Below are 23,465 nucleotides of genomic sequence, written 5' to 3'. Positions count from 1 at the left end.
GCTTCAGCTCCGCGGATTCCCGGTTTTCTGGACTGCATTTCCCAGAGGGCTCTGGGGCACGGCCCCGTCAGGAGCGCGCGGAGTTGCATGCTGGGAGCCGCTCGTCCTGCGCAAAGGGTTTTTTTCCCCCCAAGCTCTGGTTTCCTGGTGACGCTGTCCGGAGTTAACGTCAACGCTTACGATCCCTCCTAACGTCCTGCTGATGGTTGGGCCCCAAGCGGTGAGTTATTAGCATCCCATGAGGAAACACGCGCTGAATGCCGCAGCGATGGTGGTGAGGGAGAAAGCCAGGAGGCCCTAAAGGTAGCCTCGGCCTCTGGCTGCGGGAGCGGCTGCGGAGGAAGTGCGAGCGTGTGTGTGTGTGTGTGTGTGTGTGCGTGTGTGTGTGTGTGTGACGGGCTCGGCCGTGTACATTGACTGAGGTGTGCGCATGAGCGTCGGTCAGGGCGACAGGCCCTATCTTTGTGGTGGTGACGCACTTATCTGTTGTGTGTGGTGGGGACGCAGCGGGGCCCCGTCCCCAGGGCTGTGCCTCGCGTGCGTGTGAGCGTGACTCCGCCACTCTGCTCTGTGTGAGTTACATGCGTGTGGGGTCTGCGGGGGTGGCGGGACCCAGTTGTGTCTCTGTGGCTGTGAGATGTGCTTTTGCATTTCTGTGGGGTTAGCAGAGCCGTTCGCCGTGTCTCTGGCGTGGGCGTCAGTCGATGTGACAGAGCCAAGATGTACCTCATGACAGTGTGTACGATTGTTCGGCTGTGACAGGTGCGGGATTGTGCTTGGGGTACGTGGCCACGGATTGAGTCAGAACTGGGCTGTGTGACAGTGTAACCTGTAGCTCCGATGTCTCTGCTGCTCCCTCTGCCTTCACGGCCCAACCATGTTGTACTTGTTTGGGCACAGCAGCCCCAAAGGGAGGTCAGAGCCTGAACCCTGTAATGACGATGACTAACAAGAACGGCACAGACATCGTCTTGAGATGGCAATTTTAAAGCTGAAGGTGCTTTCCATTCAAGCTTCCTGAGTGACAGGATGGAAAAGCCTCAAGAATAATATTCATTTTTTGGAGGGGAGAGGCCCCTTACCTGGGAGGTGGGGGAACCCCAATTACTAGAGCCTAGTCTCCAGGAATCTGAAATACTCAGATCTCAATGCCCTCTGATTTCTGATTGATTTTAGATAAGACATGGGAAAAGGTGTCCTTAGGGAATATTTTCTGATGTTGTCTGTGCACCAGAAAGGCCCTAGTGTCTCATTCTGTCCTCCTCTTTCCTCCAGGCCAGCGATCCTCCAGAAAAGGTATCTTGAGGAGGAAGAATTATCACACCTTTTAAGATCAAGGTTCCTGTAAGTTATTTTTTTTGTTCAGTAAATGATTTGTGTTTATAGCGTTTAAGAATATGTGCTTTCCTTGGCCCAAAGTGTCCTTCCTAGTAATGACTTATCCAGTAATTTCTCCCCAAGAGTCCTGCAGTATATTCGCCAGAGTATTCCCCACTGACCAACCCTCTCCAGTGAATATTTACATACTCATTTGGCAAATTGTTTACATCCTCCTGTGTGGGCTTCTGAGAATCTGCATAGGATAGAGGAATACTACTGGGAAGTTAATGTTAGCACTTCTGGGATGTGATTTGGTAAGGGAAAATAATAATTTTTAGGTGGAATCAAATGCTAAGTATCTTTGGTCTTTTCCACAGGGCTGACCTTCAGAATGCACTAAGAAAGAAGGTTTGATCATTTTAGTAAATCACAAAGGTATCAGCTTTATGAGGCTTTTAAGAGTAGGGTTTGACCAGAAATTGACATAACAATGTAAACTGACTATACTTCAATAAAAAAGAATGCAAAAATAAAAAGAAGAAAAGTAGGATTTGAGCAAAGATCTTTATCATTAAAGGCAGGGATTTTTTTTTTTTTTTTGTAATCAATAAGTAGAAATTTGTTGTATTAGCCAGGTGTTATTTGAGGTCTGACAGTTTCAGTTTGTTTCAGCTACATTTTTTGTGTGAACGATGAGAAGCAGTATGGTTTGATTTTGAGTATGAGTCCTGGATCTAGAGCAGGGTTTGTGAAAGGTCACATGTTAAATATTTGATGCTTCGTGGGCAATGTATGATTGAATATTGATTTTCTTTTTTTGATAGATTTTATTTTTTAGAATGGTTTTAGGTTTACAGAAAAATTGCAAAGATAGTACGGAGAATTCCAAAGTACCCTGCACCCAGTTTCTCCCATTATTAAGAACTCATGTTAGTATGGGGGATTAGTTGCAATTAGCCAGTTCTGAAACATTATCGTTAACTGAAGTCCATGCTTTATTCAGATTTCTTTAGTTTTTCCATAATGCTTTTCATCTGTTCCAGGATCCCATCCAGGATACCACATTACATTTCATTGTCGTGTCTCCTTTTAAGAGCCTCTTGGCTCTGCTAATTTCTCAGACTTCCCTTGTTTCTGATGACCTTGACAGTTTTAAGAGGTACTGGTTAGGTGTTTCGTTAAGATGCTGCTCTACTGGAATCTGACGTTTTCCTCATAATTAGACTGTGTTTATGGGTTTGGGGGTGGAAGATCACAGAGGTAAATTACCACTTTTATCACAGTCCACGCTCTGTCTGTCTGCAACCTAACTCCCCTTTAATGTAATGTAACATATTCACAGGTTCAGGCTTAGGACATGGACGTCTTAGGGAGACTGTTACTCCACCTACCACAGGCCTGTCTTTAGTAACTGCAACATCCCTGCCCCCCATAACTGTGGTCCTTTTCTTTGTCAATTTTTTTTAATTTGGAATTATCTTCAGGTATATTTCTTACAGTGGGATTAATGCAGGCCTGCTGCAAAAAAATCCAGTCTTCTAAGGAGCTTATAAAGAAGAAACACAAAATTACCCATTACTGTACCTTCCAGAGATAATTAATATTGATATTTTGGTGTGTATGTTTTCCAGTCTTCCCCTCTCCCTCTAAGCATGTGTGTGTGGTTTTGTTTCTGGAGCACTGAATCCTGCTTATTGGTCTATAATGAGCCAAAGACTCTCCAGATCTTAGTTTGTAAAAAGACTCCATCTCAGCCAAGGGCCAACATTATACGATTATACGTGTGTGCAGGAAGAGAGGGGAGAGGTGTGCCAATGATTCCCTTCTTGTTTGAAAAACATCTCTCACATATTTACACCTTAAAGGATTAGAGAGACATCATTTGAAACTAATCCCATGGCAACAAATTATCAAGAAAGACAGGCTTTCAAAGTTAGATTTTTCTAGGAAGGGAGGGTATAGCTCAGTGGTAGAGTACGTGCCTAGCATGCATGAGGTCCTGGGTTCAATCCCCAGTACCTCCATTAAATAGGTAGATAGATAAATCTAATTACCCCCCCCGCAAAATACATTTTAAAAGTTAGGTTTTCTAGGACTTAAATCCCCAGGACTTAAATCTATAGATAGATAGATAGATAGATAGATAGATAGAATTACCCCCCAAAATTTTTTTTGTTAAGTTTGATTTTCTAGGACTTTAATATTTCTTTCACAGAACATGACGGTGATCACTGATGCATAATAAATGGACTGTCCAAGTAACATTTCCATAGGCGGATATGGACAAAATATGACAGTTTAAAATGTTCACATAAATCTTCGGTATCACATAAAGGACAAGATTCAACCACTTAACTAATGTTCTCAATTTGGCATCTTCTCAGTTTAGATTCTTTGAACTGGATTTTTGATGTAGAACCATGTCTGTCCCTCTTTTTGCTGATGGGGAGGGAATACTTCCTCCTTATCTATCTTAGACTTTTTTTGCTACTGTTAATTAAAAAGAATTCATTCTTAAGAGGCTCTGGAAGTTTTTAGTTAACAGTGATTATATGGACAGCAGGTTTGAGAAGTACGTATTTTAGCAGGAGGAAAAGGGGAAACAGCAGGCTTGAGTTTGTTTTACAAAAACAGAGGGATGTATAATCTTATTGATCTTAAATCATAGCAGCTAACTTGAATTAAATAATTATTACATGTTATTGTGTTTTATGTAGATGATCGTCTTAATAGTTGAGAAAGTCATACCTGGTAGGTACAGTTTTTATCCGAGTCTTACCTGCAGGGGAACAGATCCTGGAGGTTAGTAACTGTCAGAGCAAAGATTCACATCCTAAAGTCAGACCACAGAGCCTTGTACTTAACCTCACCAAGACCTCTTGTCCCAAATTATGTACACCTTTTTAAACATACCTTCTCCACTTGGTAATTCATCTTAAATTTCTTTCTCAGTTAATACAAATCAATATCATTACTGGAACATATATATTATGCCATTATAACAGACCATAATCTATTTAATCTACCCTCTACTGTGAGATATTTATATTTCTACTTTTTTCATTTTTTTTAAATGATTCTCTGGAAACCCTGAATAAAACTGCTGGATTGTATCAATGTCAATGTCCTGGCTGTGATATTTTCCTATAGGTTTGCAGTGTATTTTGCCATTGGGGTAAACTGGGAAAAGGGTACACAGGATCTCTCTGTATAATTTCTTGCTTATAAATGTATAATTATCTCAATTTTTTTAAAAAGTGTCCCATTTAAGTGTTCTCTGAACATACATATATTTGTTCCATATTCATATTCTTTTCCTTATAGATTGCTACAAGATACTGACTATAGTTCCCTGTGCTCTACTGAAGAAACTTGTTGTATATTAACTCAGCATTTAATAACCAGTACAACAGCAATGTAAAACATGTATTTTTGCAGTCAGCTTTCCTGGACCCAGACGCTGCCTGGGAAGTTCCTTCTCCACCCTGTCTACTTGCTCTGTCTTGACTCACATCACCCTGTCTAGAGGCCAGAGGAGCTTTGAGTTTGCATGGTGCAGCCCCTCTCCACCCTGAGTGGTGTGACTAAAGGGGGCAGGATGTTCTCAGTGAGACTCAGCACCCTCAACACAGCCAGTCTCAGGTCCAAGCCGCCGCCCTCTTCCCAGACTTAGCCAGCCTCACAGTGAGGTTTGATGCCACAGTCTCCACACAAGACCACCCTCAGTTCTGACGGTAACTGCAAATCCAAGAGTTTCCCTCAACCCCCTTCAGGTTTAATAATTAGGACTGGAAGGACTCAGAACTCACTGAGAGCCACTTTGCTCACGGTCACAGTTAACTATAGTGAAAGGACGCAGGTAACGTCAGTCAAGGTTAAACAAGCGCACACGGTGAGGTCAAGGAGGGCTCCCGTCACGGAGCTCCCAGCATCTTCTCGCTGCAGTCAGGACTCATTATTCTGCCGACATCGATGTGTGATAAATCACTCAGAGTATCACACTTCAGTGTCCAGAGTTTTCACTGGGGCTTCATCATGTAGGCACGACTGATGGATCACATAGACTAGATTGATTGATTCATTGCCCAGACGTTAATCTCAATCTCCCAAGTCAACTGATCCCCTATGACCCAAAGCCTCCCACCGCTCCCATTACCTGGTTGGTGTTTCTGGCATGGCCAGGCCCCAGCCTGTCCCTACCCAGAACAAAGACGTTCCCATCAGGTGTGATGTAGCTTACCTCTCAGAAGCTGAGCCCTCAAAGCCACATATCTCTTTGGACAAGGCCAAGTTCTTTATTCATAGCCCCTAGTAGGGAGCTGGCCAGGATTCCTCCTGCTAAAATGTCTGGATCTGACTTCAAGGCAAAAAAAAAAAAAAATCAAAGCTCCTCTGCCCTGTCTATTCAGCATTTCCTGGGATTTCAGGGAGAGCTTTTTTGTTTTTTTTCCCAGAATCCTTTTAATCTTCTCCAGATGCATTTATATGCAGATCTTGTGGGTCAAAAAGCTGGGGTTTCTTTCGAAGCAAAGGTGGAGGAGTGAAAAGATTGTATTAAATCATTTGGGGAGCACTTATTTTAATGCCTTTTTTCCCTTGTCTAGATCTGGACTTCTCTGGATTTTGTGTCTCCAGTAAAGGAAACCCCAAGAGTACTGATCAGACCTTGAAGTCTAAAACTATGGCCCGCGTAAGTGTGTATTTCTGTTTCCTTCTTGAAATGTGATACTGTGGATACGTCTATGAAACAGCGTGAAGCCTCCTGCCCAGGCGAGTCCCACCTAAGTACTCACTTCCCGGCGCTGCCTGTTCCAACGAGTAATGATGCCGGATAGCCTGGCGCCCGCCTCTGTGGCTCATGTTCACTTAACCCTTGAGCTAATCATTCGGTATCTCCTACGTACTCTTGTCAAGAGTAACTGGGGCCTCTGGGCTTAGAGGTCGTGTCCTTACCAGGGGACACGGGGGATAAATTTCGTTGCTGAACAAACCTGTCTGTTTGCTTCTGAATCATTTGATACCAGTTTCCTCTAAATCGGGGACAAAGGAACGGCAGGGCTGGTGGGTGGTACCAGGTAAGGTTATTTTGTACAAAGGTATAAATGATCTTATACTCCTGGAATCGGGGAAAACCTTAGACATTTTACTCAACCTAAGTGTGTAACTGTAATAATGAAATCTAATCTGTCTGTATTATGGAATAAAAAAATGCCTTTGTCATCACAAAGAATGCTTAAAAGACAACCTGGCAAAGTGGTGAACTGACGCCTGAAAAATTCAAAGGTGCAAAGCCTGTTTTCTAAGAGAAAAGATTTTATATTAGATTTGGAAAGCAAGCCCTGAGAGGTTTGTCTTTTTTTCTTTCCCCTTAAAGGGAAAAGGAAGTTGTAGGAATCCACACTTGCTGAGAATTTACGAGGCAGGCAGGTAGCAGGCTCTGGGCTTGCGAACGGGAGGCAAGCTGGGATGGTTTTATCCGTTTCCTGACGGGCTGGCGTGATGAATTCCGCAGGGTGTAGTGGTTTTCCCTGCAGCGGTAGGGCTCGGCTCTCCAGGAACGTGTAGGGGCTCTGTTTCAGCCATGGCCACGTCCTCACTGGCCCCCGCCCGCGGGACAGGCTCGCAGTCGCTCGCTGCGTCTACCCGAACCCAGAGCGTAGCCCTGCCTCTCCTTTCCTTCCTCGTGAAACTCTGTCCTCCCGTTTTATCGGGGACGTGTGGGTTTGTGCTTTCAGGGTTTGGTGACGTTCTCAGATGTAGCCATAGACTTCTCTCAGGAGGAGTGGGCGTGTCTGGACTCCACGCAGCGGGACCTGTACTGGGATGTGATGCTGGAGAACTACAGTAACCTGGTCTCGCTGGGTAAGTCGCCTGCCTCAGGGAACTGAGACTCTGCTCCCTGGAGTGTCAGCGCCCTCCCCTGTGAACTTGAGGACTGTCTTTCAAGAAAAGAATTGAATTTCATTCTGCCTGTGCCCAGGGAACGGTCTGAGCTTTGTCCAGTTGGAAATGGGCATTACGCACACACCAGGGTCTCCTGATCCGTCGGTGACCTTCCCACCTTTCTCTGGCCCCTCCTGTAATTGCCTTAGTGACCAAAGAATTAATTAGAATTATTTATTTTATTAGAATATTTATTTCATGACCATTTTCAAAGAAACCAAGCCTCATGCTATGACCTTACATTCACACTCAAACTGCTGGGTTTTGGGGGGGGGTGTGTATGTGTGTGTGATATAAACAGGAGATTTTATTAGTAGAGTGAAAAGGTAGTGAAATATAGTACGCCCCCGAGTGTTGGGGGCGGGAGAGGAAAAAGTGGCTCAAATTGCTGTTGATGGTACTTCGGGGACCCTCCTCTAGGGAAAACAGCTCAACACAGTGACTTGATTTCCTCCAGTAAACCAGCTTCTGTGTTTGATGTAGAAGTGGATTGAGAAACAGAATGTGTGTCAAACCAAACTGAGCGTATTCCACTTCCTACACACTGTACCTGAACTGAGCTTGGAAGTTACAATCCATGAACTTTGAGTTAAACATTGGATGGTAACATCTTGTAAACATCTAAGGAAATTTCTTCCTTTTCTATTGGCAAATGATAACCCTGATGTGAATAGTTACTGTTGTGCTTGCTCTGTACCAGGAAGCATTCTAAGCACTCGTGTGTGTTTGTATAAACACATTTCATGCTCACAGGCTTGTGAGACAGGAACAGTTGTGTCTAATTCGTCGATAGGTGTACAGGGGCACAAAGTGACTTGGTCAGCCAAGGAGACAGAAGCAAGAATTGAACCTAAGAATTCTGGCCCCAGAATCCACACTCTCAACTGCCATATTCTATTTGCCTCTAGAAGTTTTCTTTTCCCTACCCGTCTGGTTTCCTGTTGGTCCTTCAACCCTTCTCTTTTCTGAAGTCTTTATCATTTTGACATTTCGGTTGACTAAAGTTCAGTCAAAAAATTTGGAGCCAACAATTTTTCCTAAGTTCTACATCATGTGACACTTCTTCTTTTGAAAGCAGGACATCTCATTTCTAAGCCAGACACGACTGTCTGATGGAAGCAAGGGAGAGAGCTTTGCTGGTGGAGAGGGAAAAGGGAAGAGACACGAAGACAGTGCAGGGGAGAGGGACAGCCGTCTGGCCAAGGGCAGGCCACCATCACCACGGGTGGCCGGCTGGGCAGGGAGCAGCTGCACCTGAGGTGCTTGGAGGGCTCCCTACACAGGTCCCAACCAAGCCCAAGGCCTCTGAGGAAAACGTCACCACCTTGAACTTTAATTCACTCCCTTCCCCTCTCCATTTGTTTATCTTCTTATATTTCACCCCTATTGAGTAGCAAGGGCGTAGGTAACACGACCCTGCGCCCTTCAGAGTTTCTGAAAGTTGGCTGTTATCCTAGCTTCCCGTGCTTTCTTCCTTTTCTTTGCATCTGTTTTTTGGTGATACTGCTCCCTGGGTGCTCTGTTCTTCCACCATGAAGCAACATCTGGTTATGTCTCCTTTTGTGCTGTTACAGTCACTGACAGTACCTAGATTCGCTGTTTTATTAGGGGTTCAGGATGGTGACATTCCATCATGGCCTCTTCATTTATTCACTGTAACAATTCTTTAAACTGTAGTCCATCTTTTATTATCTGTGAACTCATGAATTTAAACATGTTTGGTATTTTGCAGTCCCTTATTGATGCTCAGATTATTCTAAATACTTCCTCTGAAGGATCCCACAATTTATTTATTAAATTTCATTCTGCACATTGTCTTTTTTGGTTGCTTTTGAATGTTAGGTGTTTGTAACCAGAATTACTTTTAATTATATTAATTGAATACACACACACACACACACACACATATATATTCTATAGTTTTCCAACTATCTGTTTCTAGTTTTTACAGCAGTTCTGTATTTGATTTTCCTGGTTCTCCAGGTTCATCACCACATCTACAAATTGTACTCCTTTTCATCTTCACTTTTGGGATTTATCCCTCTAATTTCTTTTGCTTAATTGTTTCAGCTGATAGTAAACAGTAGGGCTAATAGTCAGTGCCTTTTTCTTGTTTGACTTTAGCAAGACTCTCTCCAGTGTTTCTTCACCAAGTATTGTGGTGCCACATGTGGAAGCTACATTTTAATAAGAGCCCTAGGTGATTCATATTTCCCATTAGAGAAGTTTTATTTCTAATCAAGAAGTTTTTGGCTTGTGGTTAGATTTGTTTTTGTTTTCTTAAAGGGAAACAAAATATGTTGGGGTTTTGTTTTTTTGGGTTTTTTTTTTTTCCAGATTTGGAATCACCATATGAGACCAAGCGTTTACCTACACACAAGGGCATTTATGAGATAAATTTTTCCAAACGGAACTCAAATGGAAAAAGTAAATCCCTTGGCTTTGCCTGGATGTCTGAAGGTGAGTTTGAAGGACCACAGGCCCCTCAAAAGGGATATTTCAATCAAATGATAATCAACTGTGGGAAAGCTCCCACTTACAGAGAAAACGCCTCTGTCAGAACACACCAGAGACTTCACAATAGGGAAAATTCCTATGAATGTAAGGAATGTGGGAAGGCCTTTAGTCGTGGCTATCAGCTTACTCAACATCAGAAGATTCACACTGGCGAGAAACCCTATGAATGTAAAGAATGTAAAAAGGCCTTCCGTTGGGGTAATCAACTTACCCAACACCAGAAAATCCACACTGGCGAGAAACCTTATGAATGTAAGGACTGCGGGAAGGCCTTTCGATGGGGTTCGAGCCTCGTTATTCATAAGAGAATCCATACGGGCGAGAAGCCCTATGAGTGTAAAGACTGCGGGAAGGCCTTTAGGCGCGGCGATGAGCTCACTCAGCATCAGAGATTCCACACCGGTGAGAAAGACTATGAATGTAAAGACTGTGGCAAGACCTTTAGCCGTGTGTATAAGCTGATTCAGCATAAGAGGATTCACAGTGGTGAGAAACCCTATGAATGTAAGGACTGTGGAAAGGCCTTTATTTGTGGTTCGAGCCTCGTTCAACATAAGAGAATTCATACCGGTGAGAAGCCCTATGAGTGTCAAGAATGTGGCAAGGCCTTTACTCGCGTCAATTATCTCACTCAGCATCAGAAAATCCACACCGGCGAGAAGCCTCACGAATGTAAGGAATGTGGGAAGGCCTTCCGCTGGGGTTCGAGTCTCGTGAAACACGAGAGAATCCATACAGGTGAGAAGCCATATAAATGTGCAGAGTGTGGGAAGGCCTTCAACTGTGGCTATCACCTTACTCAGCACGAGAGAATTCACACTGGCGAAACACCTTACAAGTGTAAGGAATGTGGGAAGGCCTTTATTTATGGGTCCAGCCTTGTCAAACACGAGAGGATTCACACAGGGGAGAAACCCTATGGATGTAAAGAATGCGGGAAGGCCTTCAGTCATGGCCATCAGCTTACACAGCATCAGAAGATTCATACCGGTGAGAAACCCTCCGCGTGTAAGGAATGTGGAAAGGCATGTAATCACACAAACCACCTTCAGGAACATCAGAGACTTCATACTGTTGAAAAACCTTTTGCGTACAAAGAACGCACGGTGGCCTCTGTCCAGCATTCATTTCTTCCACAACATGAGGAAAATTTGTGATAAAATGTAACATAACAAAGCCTTTACTGGTCTCCTTCCTGCTTGTAGAGTACCAGAAGTCATATCAGAGGTGAATTTGGAGAACGGAGAAGTGGCCTTTTCTTGTTGATCACAGCATAATCAGTTGTAGTGACTTTTTACTGGATAGGTTAGTTTAATGAATGCATAGAAACTGTCCGGTACCATTTCATCTCTATCATAGTTCAGGTTTATTCTAGGGTAAAACTCTGCTGATGGAACATAAGTGGGAGAGCCTTTCCTCGTGGTACAATCCCTACCTGTTGTCATCACCGTCCCACCTCTTTACTCCCTGAGACCTGGGGAAATTAGCTGTTACCCCTGTGCATTGTGAAGTGGGGCTAATCACACCTACCTAATACTGCTGTTGTGGTGATTAAATGAGTTTGGTACCTGTACACTTGTTGAATGTGTATCTGGAGTATTTTGTAAGCTCAATAAATACTAGCTGTTGTTGTTCTCATTATTAGTAGCATTGCTGTTAGTAAATTATTAAAACCCCTGTGGGTGCAGTGAGTTAAGACTTAACAAACTTCTAGAAGAAAATACAGATTACCGTCACAACGTTGGGGTAGGCAGCACTTCTTAGCACACAGAAGACACTAAATGTAACGTTAAAAATTATTAAGTTGGATTTCATCAAAAGTACAAAGTTCTGATCATTGAATGACACCATGAAGTTGGTGAAAAAGCAAGAAGCAGAGTGGGAGGTGATATTAACATACACCTGACAAAGGTTTCACATTGAAATTACAAAGAATCCTTCAAGTCATTAATAAAATGACAAATCAGTTAAGAGGTAGGGGGAGACTTACATAAGCATTTAAGATCACCAAATGGCCAGTAAGTAAGTGAAGATGTGTTAAACATCATTGCTCCTCAAGAATATGCAAAATAAAATCACCATGTGATGTCACTGGTCACTTGCCAGAAAGGCTGACATTACAACTGTATACAAGTTGTCTCTTTGTTGGATATTCAAACATGGCCTCTTAGGAACAGAACCAGCACAGTGGACCTCTGCAAGTCTTGGAGGTCCTGCAGCAGCAATACAGAGGTGATGCTAGAGGGAGGCAAGTGGGCTTGTCCCAGGGAAGGGGCCAGAGCCTGGGAACAAGTCCTGGAGGAGTTGAGGGAGCAGTTAGACTTAGGAGGGACTTGAGCTGTCTTAAGAGGGTCACTCCTAGAGTGAAGGGAGTGTGTTGTCTTGGGGAAAGGACTTGAGTCCATGGTGAGGAATCTGAGACTGTGGGTGAGGGAAGGCTAGAGCCCATGGGAGTGAGTTTGAAAAGCTGATGGGCATGGGAGGGCCTGGTACATGGGGAGTGATCAGCTAGAGCTCAGACAGGTCCTGGGAGACTGGAGAAAAGGGGAGAGCCCAGAAGAGGAGCCTTTGAGAGCTGGAGGAGGACTTGAATGCTGTCCATGAGTATAGCCTGGGAGATGTAGGGTTGTTGCTAAAGCCATTGAGAGAACCTTGGCACAGAAGATGACAGTGTGGTTAGAACCCAGAGGAGTGCCCTGTGGAGGCTAGCAGAGGGTCCAGAATCAGGCTGAAGTAGTGCTTATCTTTGGTTTATCTCATAAGGGAAATTAGAAAATACATAGGAATGAAAATCAAAACAAAACACAACTTACGGGATGCAGTGGAAGCCATGCTTTAATGACAATGTATAGGAGTAAATGCCTACATTTAAATAGAAGAAAGATCTCAAGTAAGTAAACTAACTCTTCATGGTAAGAAACTAGAGAAAGAGCGAACTAAACCAAGAGCAACAGAAGGAAGAAAATAACAGGGATTAGAGTGGAGAAAAATGAAATGGAGAATTTTTCTACATGATAAAAAGAATCAACGGAGCCAGATGTTGGTTCTTTGAAAAGATCAACAAAATGGGCAAACCTTTAGCTAGACTGATGACGGGGGGAAAAGTCATTTTGCAGAGAAGTCCAAGATCAATAGAGATGCTTCCAGTCTCTTCTAGGTGTGCGTGGTGGTGGTGAAACATCACAAACGCACGGAAACTTGAACATATCAACATTGCAAGTAAACACAGTAAACCTGAGTACATTCAGTTATACCAGAACAGGGATTGCCAAGGTTTTCCAGTTGAGAGCCAAATAGTAAATATTTTAGGTTTTGCAGGTCACATATGCTCTGGGTCACATATTCCTCTTTACTTTTTTTAATAGCCTTTTAAAAATAAAAAACACTCAGCCTCTAGACCATACAAAATCAGGGCCACAGGCGAGATTTGAGCTATGGACTAGAGTTTACCTGACTACTGCACTAAACTAAGGCGAGCATGGGAGAAAACTCTAGATCAGCATTATCCAATATGGTAACAAATAGCTCCACAGACTCTTGAGCACTTGAAATGTGGCCAGGTGGTAAAGGAAGTGTAAGATACACACTGAGATTTGAAGACTGGAAACACGGAAGGTAAAATATCTCATTAATAATTTGTACTTTTATTACATGTCAAAATGATAACATTTTGGATGTTTTCGGCTAAATAAAGTATATTATTCAAGTTAATTTTGTCTTTCTGCTTTCTTAATGTGCCACTAGGAAACTTTTAATTACGTATGTGGCTGTCATTATGTTTAAACAGGGCTATTCTCAACTGCAATTTGGCAACATTTGTCAAAATTTTTAAATGTGTGTGTGTCTTTGACTCAGCATTCCCACTTGTAAGAATATACTGTTTTATAGCATTAATTAAAAATCTTCCCGTGACATATGCACTTTTCCCAAAGCACTGCCTCTTATTTTGGGGAGCTCCTTAGTGAAAATTGCATTGTTGACTCTCTGTGGAGTCTGTTTTTTTGTCTGTTTGTCTGTTTGTTTGCAGGGTGTGGGGACTATTGCAGTATTAGTATGAAGCAAAATTCATGCAAAAATCCATTGAAAACTTCCACATCTGGTAATACATGGTTGTGCTGGAGGAACAGTCTATCTTTCATTAGACAGAATTCATTTTCTTTAAACTATTATGTAATGAGTGACCCAGCCAACTGAAATTTCAAATAAAGGGAAAAAAATAGAATATTTAAATACTTTGACAGAAGACTCAGCTGCAGCTAACCAGACTGGCCCACAGGTGGGACCTCTGTGGATGTTGAAGACATACAGAGTACAGTTGTGCTTCAGGCCTCCAGGTAAACAGAAGAGGTGAGGAGCTGGGGATGGGAAGTGTCTACTGAATTTAAGATCTTCTTTTTCAGGATATCCAGGGACAGTCTCACTGAGAATGTAACTTTTGAGTAAAATACTAGATAACTGTCAGAGAAATGTTTGAGAGAAAATTTTGTAAAAGTGAATGATAGATGAAGATAAATATTTAAGCTGAAACATTACAATGTTAAACTGTTCAATAAACTAAATTTAATCACACCACATCCTCAGCACAACTTCGCCTCATTACAGCTCTCCCAGTCTTCTCCTGAATGTGTGTTAACCTACAGTCAAGGCCGTTACAGGTCTCCCCAGCCACGCGAAGGCAGTGTTCCCGTGAAACCTTCTGCAAGCTGAAGCGGTGTAAAGAGAAGAAGCAGTTACCTGTTACAGTGCATTTGAAGTGAAGAGATTAGCAACTTAGCTAATCATCAGGGAAGTGCAAATCAAAACCACTATGAGGTATCACCTCACACCCATCAGAACGGCCATCATCAAAAAGAACACAAATAACACATGTTGGCGAGGATGTGGAGAAAAAGGAACCCTATCACACTGTTGGTAGGAATGTAAACTGGCGCAGCCACTGTGGAAAGCAGGTATGAAGGTTTCCAAAAAAATAAAAATAAAGCTACCATATGACCCAGCAATCCCAGTCCTGGCTATATATCCAAAGAGAAAAAAACACTAATTTGAAAAGATACACACACCCCAGTGCTCATAGCAGCGTTACTTATAGTTGCCAAGATACGGAAACAACCTAAGTGTCCATCAGTTGTATAAATGAATAAAGAAAATGTGATAAGATAGAAAGAAAAGGAAAGGAAGGAATACTGCTCAACGTTGAAGAATTGAAATCTTGCAATTTGCAGCAACGTGGATGGACTTGGAGGACATTATGCTAAGTGAAAAAAGTCACATGGAGAAAGAAGTATTGTATCACGCATATGTGGAAACTAAAAAATATAGCAAGTGAACATAACAGAAGCAGACTCAGAACAAAACAGTGGTTGTCAGTGGGGAGAGGGAAGGGCTTGGGGCAAACGGGTAGGGCAGTAAGAAGTACAAGTTACCAGGTATAAAACAAGCTACCGGATATATTGCACAGCACGTGGGAATAAATGACTTTAAATGAAGTATAATCTATAACAAGACTGTTATCACTGTGTTGTACACCTGAAATTAATATAATGTTGTAAATCAACTATACCTTAATAATAAAAAAAAAAGAATGAATGGATGAAGATGGCAGATGTGGATTAAAATATCCCAGTGGAAATACGCAGGTATCAAAAGTCCAGTAAGATGGGTGAGGGCATAGCTCAAGTGGTAGAGGTCCTGGGTTCAATCCCCAGTGCCTCCTCTAAGAATGACTAAATAAATAAATAATAAACCTACTTACCTCCTCCCACCAAAAAAAAAAAAAAAAACCCAGGAAGTTTAAGAATCACCGTTTGATGTTATCATCCTGAAAATGAAGGATGAATGTGCTAATCTAAAGTCATTCATTTTCCCTATTTTATTTTATTTGTATTCTACCTTTGCTGAGCTATGATAATAAATTTAAAACTATGTGTATTTAGGGGTTTTTTTAACTTTAAAATAAACACAAAACTTTTATTTCACCAGTAACAAAAGAAAAAAATAACAGCATCAAAATTTTAAATCATTTAGGAATAATTCCCACAGATTATTTGGAAATAATAGCAAAGACTTATTGAATGTCATTAAAGAAGATGAATCAAAGTGGAGAATCAAACCACAAAAAAATAAACACAGTGCAACTCTTGACACAGTGTTTAGTTACCTGTGTCTTCTTCCCACGTGGCAATCTCTGTTTTTGCTGGAAAAAGTCCTAAGAAGGCGCTTCTTATGTGCAGGTTAGTATTTTATTTCTTCCTCTAGTTGCTGGTTAACTTACTGTACTATCTTTGTGAAATTTCACCTTGCTGCACACTTCGGAAGCATGCACTATTCTGTATGTATATCATGCTTTTAAAAGCTTACTTAAAAATTATAGACCATTAAAGTCATTTTGTCCACTGGCAATAAATACAGAGCTTTAAATGAATTCCACCTTCACACTCCATAGAGGCTCCAAGTGTCCCACTGAAGAAACCTCCGGTATCCAGTGTACGGAGGGATTCCACACAGCATCTATTTCCTGTGGTTAAGCTAATTCATCACCAGGGGTGTTTTTGTCAAGAGTCTGTGAGTTGGAGGCTGGAGGCTGTGGATCAGTGTTATTCTCCAAGCTGTGTCGGATCCCATATCCAAAGTATATGGTGAATCCTAATAGGGAAATGAGACAATGAGGGAATAGGCACTCTCCAACTTACAAATGCCCAACAGGCCTCCTATGGCATCTGACAGTTCAGAAGAGATATAACAGGAAGAGGGTTAAGTCACTTAAGAGGCCTTCTTTATCCCAGGAAACCCACTTACCAATTGCCATCCAGATGCCAAACTGGGCCCAAGTCCCAGTGGTCATCTGCATCATCAAGTAAACATTCACAAGGATGCTCAGCAGTGGAAGGACAGGCAGAGCAGGCACCTGCGGGCAAAGGCAGTTAATCCCTGAACATCACAAAGGCAGACCCCCTCCTCCACGTGGGGGGGGGGGGGGACGCCAGGCCTGTTCACACTGTGCAGCCAGCGCCTCCCCAGGCTGGGTGTGTAAAGCACCGAAGCCGCCGGTTATATATAGCACCTCCCCTCCTTCCCTAGTCCAGCAAAGATAGTTCCGACCTATCAGGGGTTAGAGATTAAGACACCCATTACTATATATAAAATAAACAACAAGGTCTACTGTAGAGCACAGGCAACTATATTCAATTTCTTGTAATAACGTATAATGGAAAAGAATCTGAAAAAGTGCGTATTATGTATATATACAACTGAATCACTTTGCTGTACACCTGAAACTAACATTGTAAACTACACTTCAATAAAAACATTTTTTAAGGATACTTGAGACCTCACAATGTGCAGACTTCCTTCACTCAGGGTGGATGGTTTAGTCATTTAAAGTCAGTTACCTTGAAGGGAGGAGGAGTGGGGCTCTGGGGCTGCCTCCAGATGGTGACAGTGACCCCGGCGCTGAGCACCAGCAGCAGCACAGCCACCGTTGTACAGACGGGGTCTCCAGAGAACACACGGCAGGGGCCACTGGGCCAGCACCAGGCTCAGGGCCGTCAGCAGGAGAACTGCAGGGTCCAGTGGGAGGAGAACAGGGTCAAGTCCAGAAGCCGGTGTGTCAGGCCTTGGGTCACACCCCTCCCCCAGCAGAACTGCCCACATCACAAAGGACCATTCTGTCTCCAAGACTGTGCCTCCACTGCCAAAGACACACACTCCCACCTGCTCCTGTCAACGGCAGGACACCGCCAAACAGCCATCCCGCTGCTCACCAAGCAGTAAGGCACATCCGTAGACAATCCGGCCAGATTTCAGAGTGGGGCTGGTGTTGATAGGGTCACACAGACTCTTTAGAGTCTTTAAGATTCCTGCTTTAGGTACAGATTCCAAAGGATTTTCCTCAACTACAGGCTCCATCTCAATTTTGTTCTCATTCCTGCTTAAACTGTGGTCTGGCTGGTACCTGAGTTAGAGGTATTAAGGCAATATTAACAGCGGCCCGCACTCACCCTACACACAGTTTAACCCATCTTCTTCCCAAATTAAACATAGCAGGACATTTAGAGGGCAGAAGAGGGTCACCTCCCCATCAACTGCCAAGACGCCAAGACCCCCAGTTGAGATGCAGTGGACTCTCACCTGAGAACAAGGACAGAAAAAGCCACAAGGGAGTAGGCAAGAAGGGTCCCAATTGACATGAGGTCCACAAGATCACTGAGCTCGAAGAGTAACGCCATGACCCCTAGAAAGAGGGCACAAACGTGGTTGGGGGAGGGAGGGAGAAATCAGTAGAAATACCCATGTTAAGGAAATTGATCAAAGAAGGAGTGGCTTTGTTTAGTCACCTGCAAGAGTTCCAGAAGCCAAGGTGGCCACGATGGGGGTGTGTGTGCGGGTGTGGATCCGGGCGAGTCCCCGGAAAAGGAGCCCGTCCTCTGCCATTGCATAGATCACACGAGGCATGGGAAACATGGCACCCAGGAGGCTGGAAGGGAAAATGGAAACATGTGAGGACGTGGAGAAGCAGGACAGACTGGGGCTTCTTCTGTTCCTTAGTCTATGTGGGGTAAGTTGTCTTTACCACTTGTCTCTAAATCCCAAGAGCTGGGATACCTGCGAATCTGAGAGCAGACAGGGAAAAGCTTTGCAACTGACCTGGATGTAAGCGCACAGAGGGTGCCAACAGCCACCACATAGCTGGCAGGAGCCCACCCAACATGGAGAAAAGCCTGTGGCAAGGGGCTCTCAGGGTCAATCTGGTAGTAGGGCATCATGAGGGTGAGTGACGCTGAGACGCCAAAATACGCCAAAAAGCAGATGAACAGTGAGACTGACAATGCTCAAGGGGATGGAGCGCTGAGGATTCCGGGCTTCCTCCCCTGCAGGATGGGTGGAAGGAAAACACACTGGGGTGAAAGCACAAAATCCGCCTCCCTCTTGAACCTCCCAAAGCAGGCTAGCCTTCTACCAACCCCTCTTCCCAAAGGCAGCCCAAACTGTGCCTGAACCTCCGATGGGACACACAGTGACCATGTTACCTGTAGTGGCGATGGCATCAAAACCAACAAATGCATAGAAACAAGTGGCTGCTCCTCGGAGAATCCCATCAAAGCCAAAAGGCACAAACCCTCCAGAACCCAGAGGGCCCAAGCTGCGGTGAGAGAAGGAACGAGGAAGAACGTAGGTGAGGTATGTTCAGCCATACTGGATTTCTCAAAAAATACCTCAAGTCCTGGCCCCTAGTGCCCCCATCGCCTGGATCCAGCAGCTGAGATCTCTTTACTCCACATCATATTCCCCATTCTGCATGCCCACTCCCTACCCACAAGCCTTGCTATTGGCAGGAGCACCCTGCTAACCTATAGGTGCCATTGGATCCAGATGTGGCCAATTTGTGGTCCTGTTCTGTGAGCTGCCAGTTGTGCAGGTCTCCCTTAGTGAAGCCAGAGACGATGACGAAGCCGAGAACCAAAAGGTTCAGGCCTGTGAACACTTTGGTAACCAGGGCTGACTCTCGAGCTCCCAGAACCAGTACTCCTGTGGGAAAGATGGATTTGTGAAGCCTCTAAAACAGTTAAATCCATAGAGACAGAAAGACAGGTGGTAGCCAGGGCTGAGGGGCTGGTGGTGGTGGATGGATGGACAGTAACAGCTAAATGTGTACAGGGTTTCCTTTTGGGGCGATGAAAGTGTTTGGAACTAGCTGGAGGTGATGGTTGCACGACACTGTGAGTGTGCTAAGTGCCACTGAATTGTACATTTTCTGATGATGAATTTCCCACAATATATACATCTAAGAAATCATCACATTGTACACCTTAAACTTACATAATTTTGTATATCAATTATATCTCAATAAAGCGAGGGGGAAATAATAAATCACTGGGATCTAGTGAGAAGGGCCAGAGATGCTACTCAACACTCGACAATGAGTTTTTTAAAAACCTAAAATGCACAAGACAGCACCCCACACCAAGGAATGGTCCAGCCCAGACTGTCAGTATTGCCAAGGATGGGAAGCAATGGTCTGTGTCTTGCCTTCCTGTCTCTCATATCACAGGCCCTTCTTTCCAGTCCTAACCCCACCACCATTCCGCCTCTCAAAGCCTTCCCCATACCAGCTCCCTTTCCACACCCACCTCTTCCCATCCTGTCTGCCCCTGTGTCACCTGTGAGCAGCAGCACCAGTGCAAATGCAAAAACGTCTGGGTACTTGGCCAGGAAGTAGGGCACATGCCGGGAGAAAGTGCCCTGTAACCCCTGAGAGATGTGGTTCCCAGTCAGGCTGTCAAAGGCGGAGCTCCAGGCCCTGGCCACGCTGGCGGGTGCCTGCAGCGGCAGGAGGAGGAATGCTTGTTGACAAACATGAATCGTACCCCTACCATGTGCCCTGGGGTGTATTTTGTCAGGGATGGGGGAAGCATACAAGATACCTAATCTCAAAGAATTTCTTTTCATGGGTTGGAGAGAGTAGACCCAGATGATCCACAAAATAGATCAGCTAACACGTTAGGAGAACAATGTTATGCAGAAAAGAAAACAGGGTAAGTGGGACTGGGAGGTCTGAGAGATGAAGGCTGAAATTTGTAATCAAATGGTAAAGGAAAACGCCAGGAAGGCAAGAGCTGAGCAAAGCCTTCACAGTGGTGAGGGATGAGCCTGTCTCCCTCACCCGCGTCCTACACTTCCCTTTCCCTCTTGGTTCTTGTTCAGTCATGTAAGGAAAGCAGGACAGACCTAAACAGAATGAACTTGTGGGGTTTTCCCGCCACTACTACCCACTTCACCCCACAAGGTGAATCACTGAAGACCCAAATCCCCCTCCTGGTTTCCCAGCCTTAACCCCCACACCTTCCCCACCCCATCATCTCACCAATGACATAGGACAGTATGAGGTTCCAGCCAGTGATGAAGGCACACAGTTCTCCCACTGTGACATAGCTGTAGAGGTACGCAGACCCAGAACGTGGTACCCGGGCCCCAAACTCCGCATAGCAGAGCCCAGACAACACAGAAGACAGGGCGGCCACCAGGAAGCAGATGACGATTGCCGGTCCAGCTTTGTCCTTGGCCACCTCTCCAGCCAGGATGTACACGCCAGCCCCCAGGGTGCTGCCCACACCCAAGGCCACCAGGTCGAGGGTGTTCAGACAACGAGCCAGGAGACTCTCAGACCCCTCCCTGGGCTCCAGCAGCTGCCTGCGGACCAGCTTCTGACCGAATCGGAGAACATCCTGACACAGCATTCTAGATGGAGTTGAGAAGGCTCAGATCTGCTGAGAGAACAGGACAAAAAACTATCAAGAACGTCCATCCACCCGTGGCCCTGGGACACAAATTCCATGGAGCAACGGACTTATGGGGAGCAGGTGGTAAAGGGACACATTGAGCAAGTTCTCCAACTCTGAGCTTTGATTTCTTCAAACATAAAGACTTTCAGCATGTTTCAAAGTTCCCGGAAGAGCGGCTTGAAGAGAAGTGAGCGGGAAAGGAATCCGTCTCCCCAGATGTGCCACTTTGGCATGTGGGTTGCTTTGAGCCGAAGGCAGTCAAGACCCAGCAGGCTCAGGGAGAGCTCTCTGCCTCTCCCTTAACTGCTCAGAATAATCTAGGTCATGAGGCCCATGCCAGGAAGAGAGCTATTAAGAGAGGCAATTCTTTATTTCAGGGATATGTCTGCATCAAGTGGCAAATATTTATCAAGCATTTGCTCTTCCCTCCTTCCTGGGGTTGCCTTCCTCCCCTTTGAAGCCCCAGATCCCTACCTCCTTCTCCTTCACTCAGGGTAGTAGCATATAAGCCCCCATTGCCTGGCTGTCTTCGAGCCTCCGTTTTTGTGTCTCCTATACATAGGAAATTAGTTAATCTGTCTTATGTCAATTTAACTATTAGACCAGGCAAGAAAAGTTTCCCACCCCTACAGAAGCAAAAGCTTCCAGCACAGTGCCTGGCACACAGCAGCTGCTTAACTGGGATGAGGTGAGTGGATAAGAATATTGATTAATTTTTTCTTTTTAGCAAAATCAGTCAGCCCTGCTGGTTCAGAGCTAGCACTGCTCCGTGTGGCTTTGATTTTGCACAAGCTGTATACTGCTTTGTCCTCCTTTCCTCCATAAAACAGGGGAAATTATTGCCATTATCCCCTCCCTTCCTTCGTGTGTGTGAAGAGACAGTTTAAGGGGCTCAGTGATCGGATAAATTGAAAGCAAGTCCCCCCAAAACCAAGTTCCCTTGCCAAGTTTATGGGTTTATGGTTGATCTCTCCACCCAAAACTTTATTCCCTCTCTTGTCCCACCCCTTTCCCTTCAGGACTGAGGAGTATCAAAGAAAAGGGGGGATTGAAACTGCGCAGGACCCTGCAGGACCGTCCCAGGTACAAAAGTTCCTCTGTGCCCCCCAAGTTTCTAGAGAAAGGCTCAAGTCTCCTGGGCCTTCCCGGAGTTCCAAAATGCAGGTCCACCAGCACTGATTAGGGAAGTGATGGGACATGGACACAAAGGAAAAGCAGTGCTAAATGGCCTTGATGGAAAAAAAAACAAAAACAAAAACAAAGACAAAGTAGCAGGGGGCCAACTGGAAATGGAAATTCTTAACCTGTCACATAGGCTCTAAGTAAACAATAAAATGCCTCAGCCATTGTTTCTGCTCTGTCCTACAGAGAAGTTAAGAGATCACAAGACCATGATTGCCTCTTTGGCTTCACAGGGCCAAACACAATCACCAATGACCCACTGAGTCACAAAATGGTGCCAGGAAGTCTGCAGCTCAGCTCTTAATCTGAAATTGAAATCACAAAGACCCTTTACACGGTTACCTTTAAAATCCTAGCAACCCTGCTCACCAGCAAAATGGATTTGAGATAAACCTGCTTATCCCATCTTCTCAAGAGGGCGGAGCCCTCTCCATCAGTAAACCTTTCTCTGATCCAAACTTTTTCGTTTGTTTGGGCAGGAACTTGGATTCTCCAACAAACTCATGCCCCACACATTTTTATACCAGGGATCCTGAAACCTGATAGCTGCCTGTGCCATTGCCTGCAGTGTGAAATGGAACTGGAACTCTGAGTTGGGGCAGAATGAGATGGAATTTGTAGGGAGGGACACACTCTAGCCCAGTGCAGTGAAAGCATCAAACCAGAGCAGCCTCCCAATTGCCTGCAGGGAGGGAGGACTAACCTTTTTTCTGAATCAGAAATGACAGGACCACTACTTCCTATCCTTTGGGGGCATGGAATGTCTCCTCACTGCACGGCTCTGCAGGGCGAGGCTGACCCAGGCAACACAAGTTACCATCACGAGGCTCCACCCATGATATTCCAGAAGTCCCAAGTTTTGCATTTTGGTTTAGAGGAAGCAGTTAAAGAGCCAAGAAACTATGATTTGAATCTCGGCCCCCCCACCACCCCTGGGCCTTTGAACAAGCCATTTACTGCTCCGGACCTCTGTGCGCCTCCTGTTCAAATGCTGCTGCTGAAGTTTCGTGCACTGTTAGTTGGAATGTAAAATGGTGTAGATGTTGTGGATAAAGCATGAAGTTTCCTTTAAAAATTAAGAAAGGAATTACCATATGATCCAACAATTCCACTTCGGGGTGTACACCCAAAAGAACTGAACATAGGGTCTCAAAGAGGTATTTGTACACCCATGTTCACAGCAGCATTATTCAGAGAAGCTGAAAGCTGCAAGCCACACAAATA

General features: G+C 44.5%; 2 protein-coding genes across 7 annotated transcripts; one reads left to right on the top strand and one right to left on the bottom strand.

The window, feature by feature from the left end:
• Window positions 1–69: 69 nt before the first annotated feature.
• ZNF331 (zinc finger protein 331) lies at window positions 70–13,491 on the top strand. 6 transcript variants are annotated; one of them, XM_032487781.1, is made up of 5 exons: window positions 70–220; window positions 1,276–1,344; window positions 5,925–6,010; window positions 7,056–7,182; window positions 9,601–13,491. In XM_032487781.1, exons 3-5 carry the CDS (start codon window positions 6,002–6,004, stop codon window positions 10,935–10,937), a joined length of 1,473 nt encoding a protein of 490 aa, XP_032343672.1. In that variant the 5' UTR covers window positions 70–220; window positions 1,276–1,344; window positions 5,925–6,001; the 3' UTR covers window positions 10,938–13,491. The 6 variants fall into 6 exon arrangements, with proteins under 6 accessions (XP_032343672.1, XP_032343676.1, XP_032343674.1 ...); XM_032487783.1 differs by having other exon boundaries at window positions 102–303; XM_032487784.1 differs by lacking the exon at window positions 70–220 and adding an exon at window positions 426–572.
• A 2,809-nt stretch (window positions 13,492–16,300) lies between these two features.
• Window positions 16,301–21,014, bottom strand: LOC102511787 (cationic amino acid transporter 3). The gene is given in 13 exon segments (XM_032487378.1): window positions 16,301–16,422; window positions 16,576–16,684; window positions 17,169–17,285; window positions 17,287–17,336; window positions 17,541–17,731; window positions 17,908–18,010; window positions 18,114–18,253; window positions 18,424–18,599; window positions 18,601–18,647; window positions 18,807–18,919; window positions 19,128–19,305; window positions 19,938–20,086; window positions 20,620–21,014. Coding segments are annotated over 13 exon segments (1,890 nt in total).
• Window positions 21,015–23,465: the final 2,451 nt, after the last annotated feature.

The sequence above is a fragment of the Camelus ferus genome, chromosome 9, assembly GCF_009834535.1.
Source record: "Camelus ferus isolate YT-003-E chromosome 9, BCGSAC_Cfer_1.0, whole genome shotgun sequence".
NCBI lineage: Eukaryota > Metazoa > Chordata > Mammalia > Artiodactyla > Camelidae > Camelus > Camelus ferus.
Note: the sequence above shows the minus strand (reverse complement) of the source record. Positions and strands in the feature narration are given on the sequence as shown.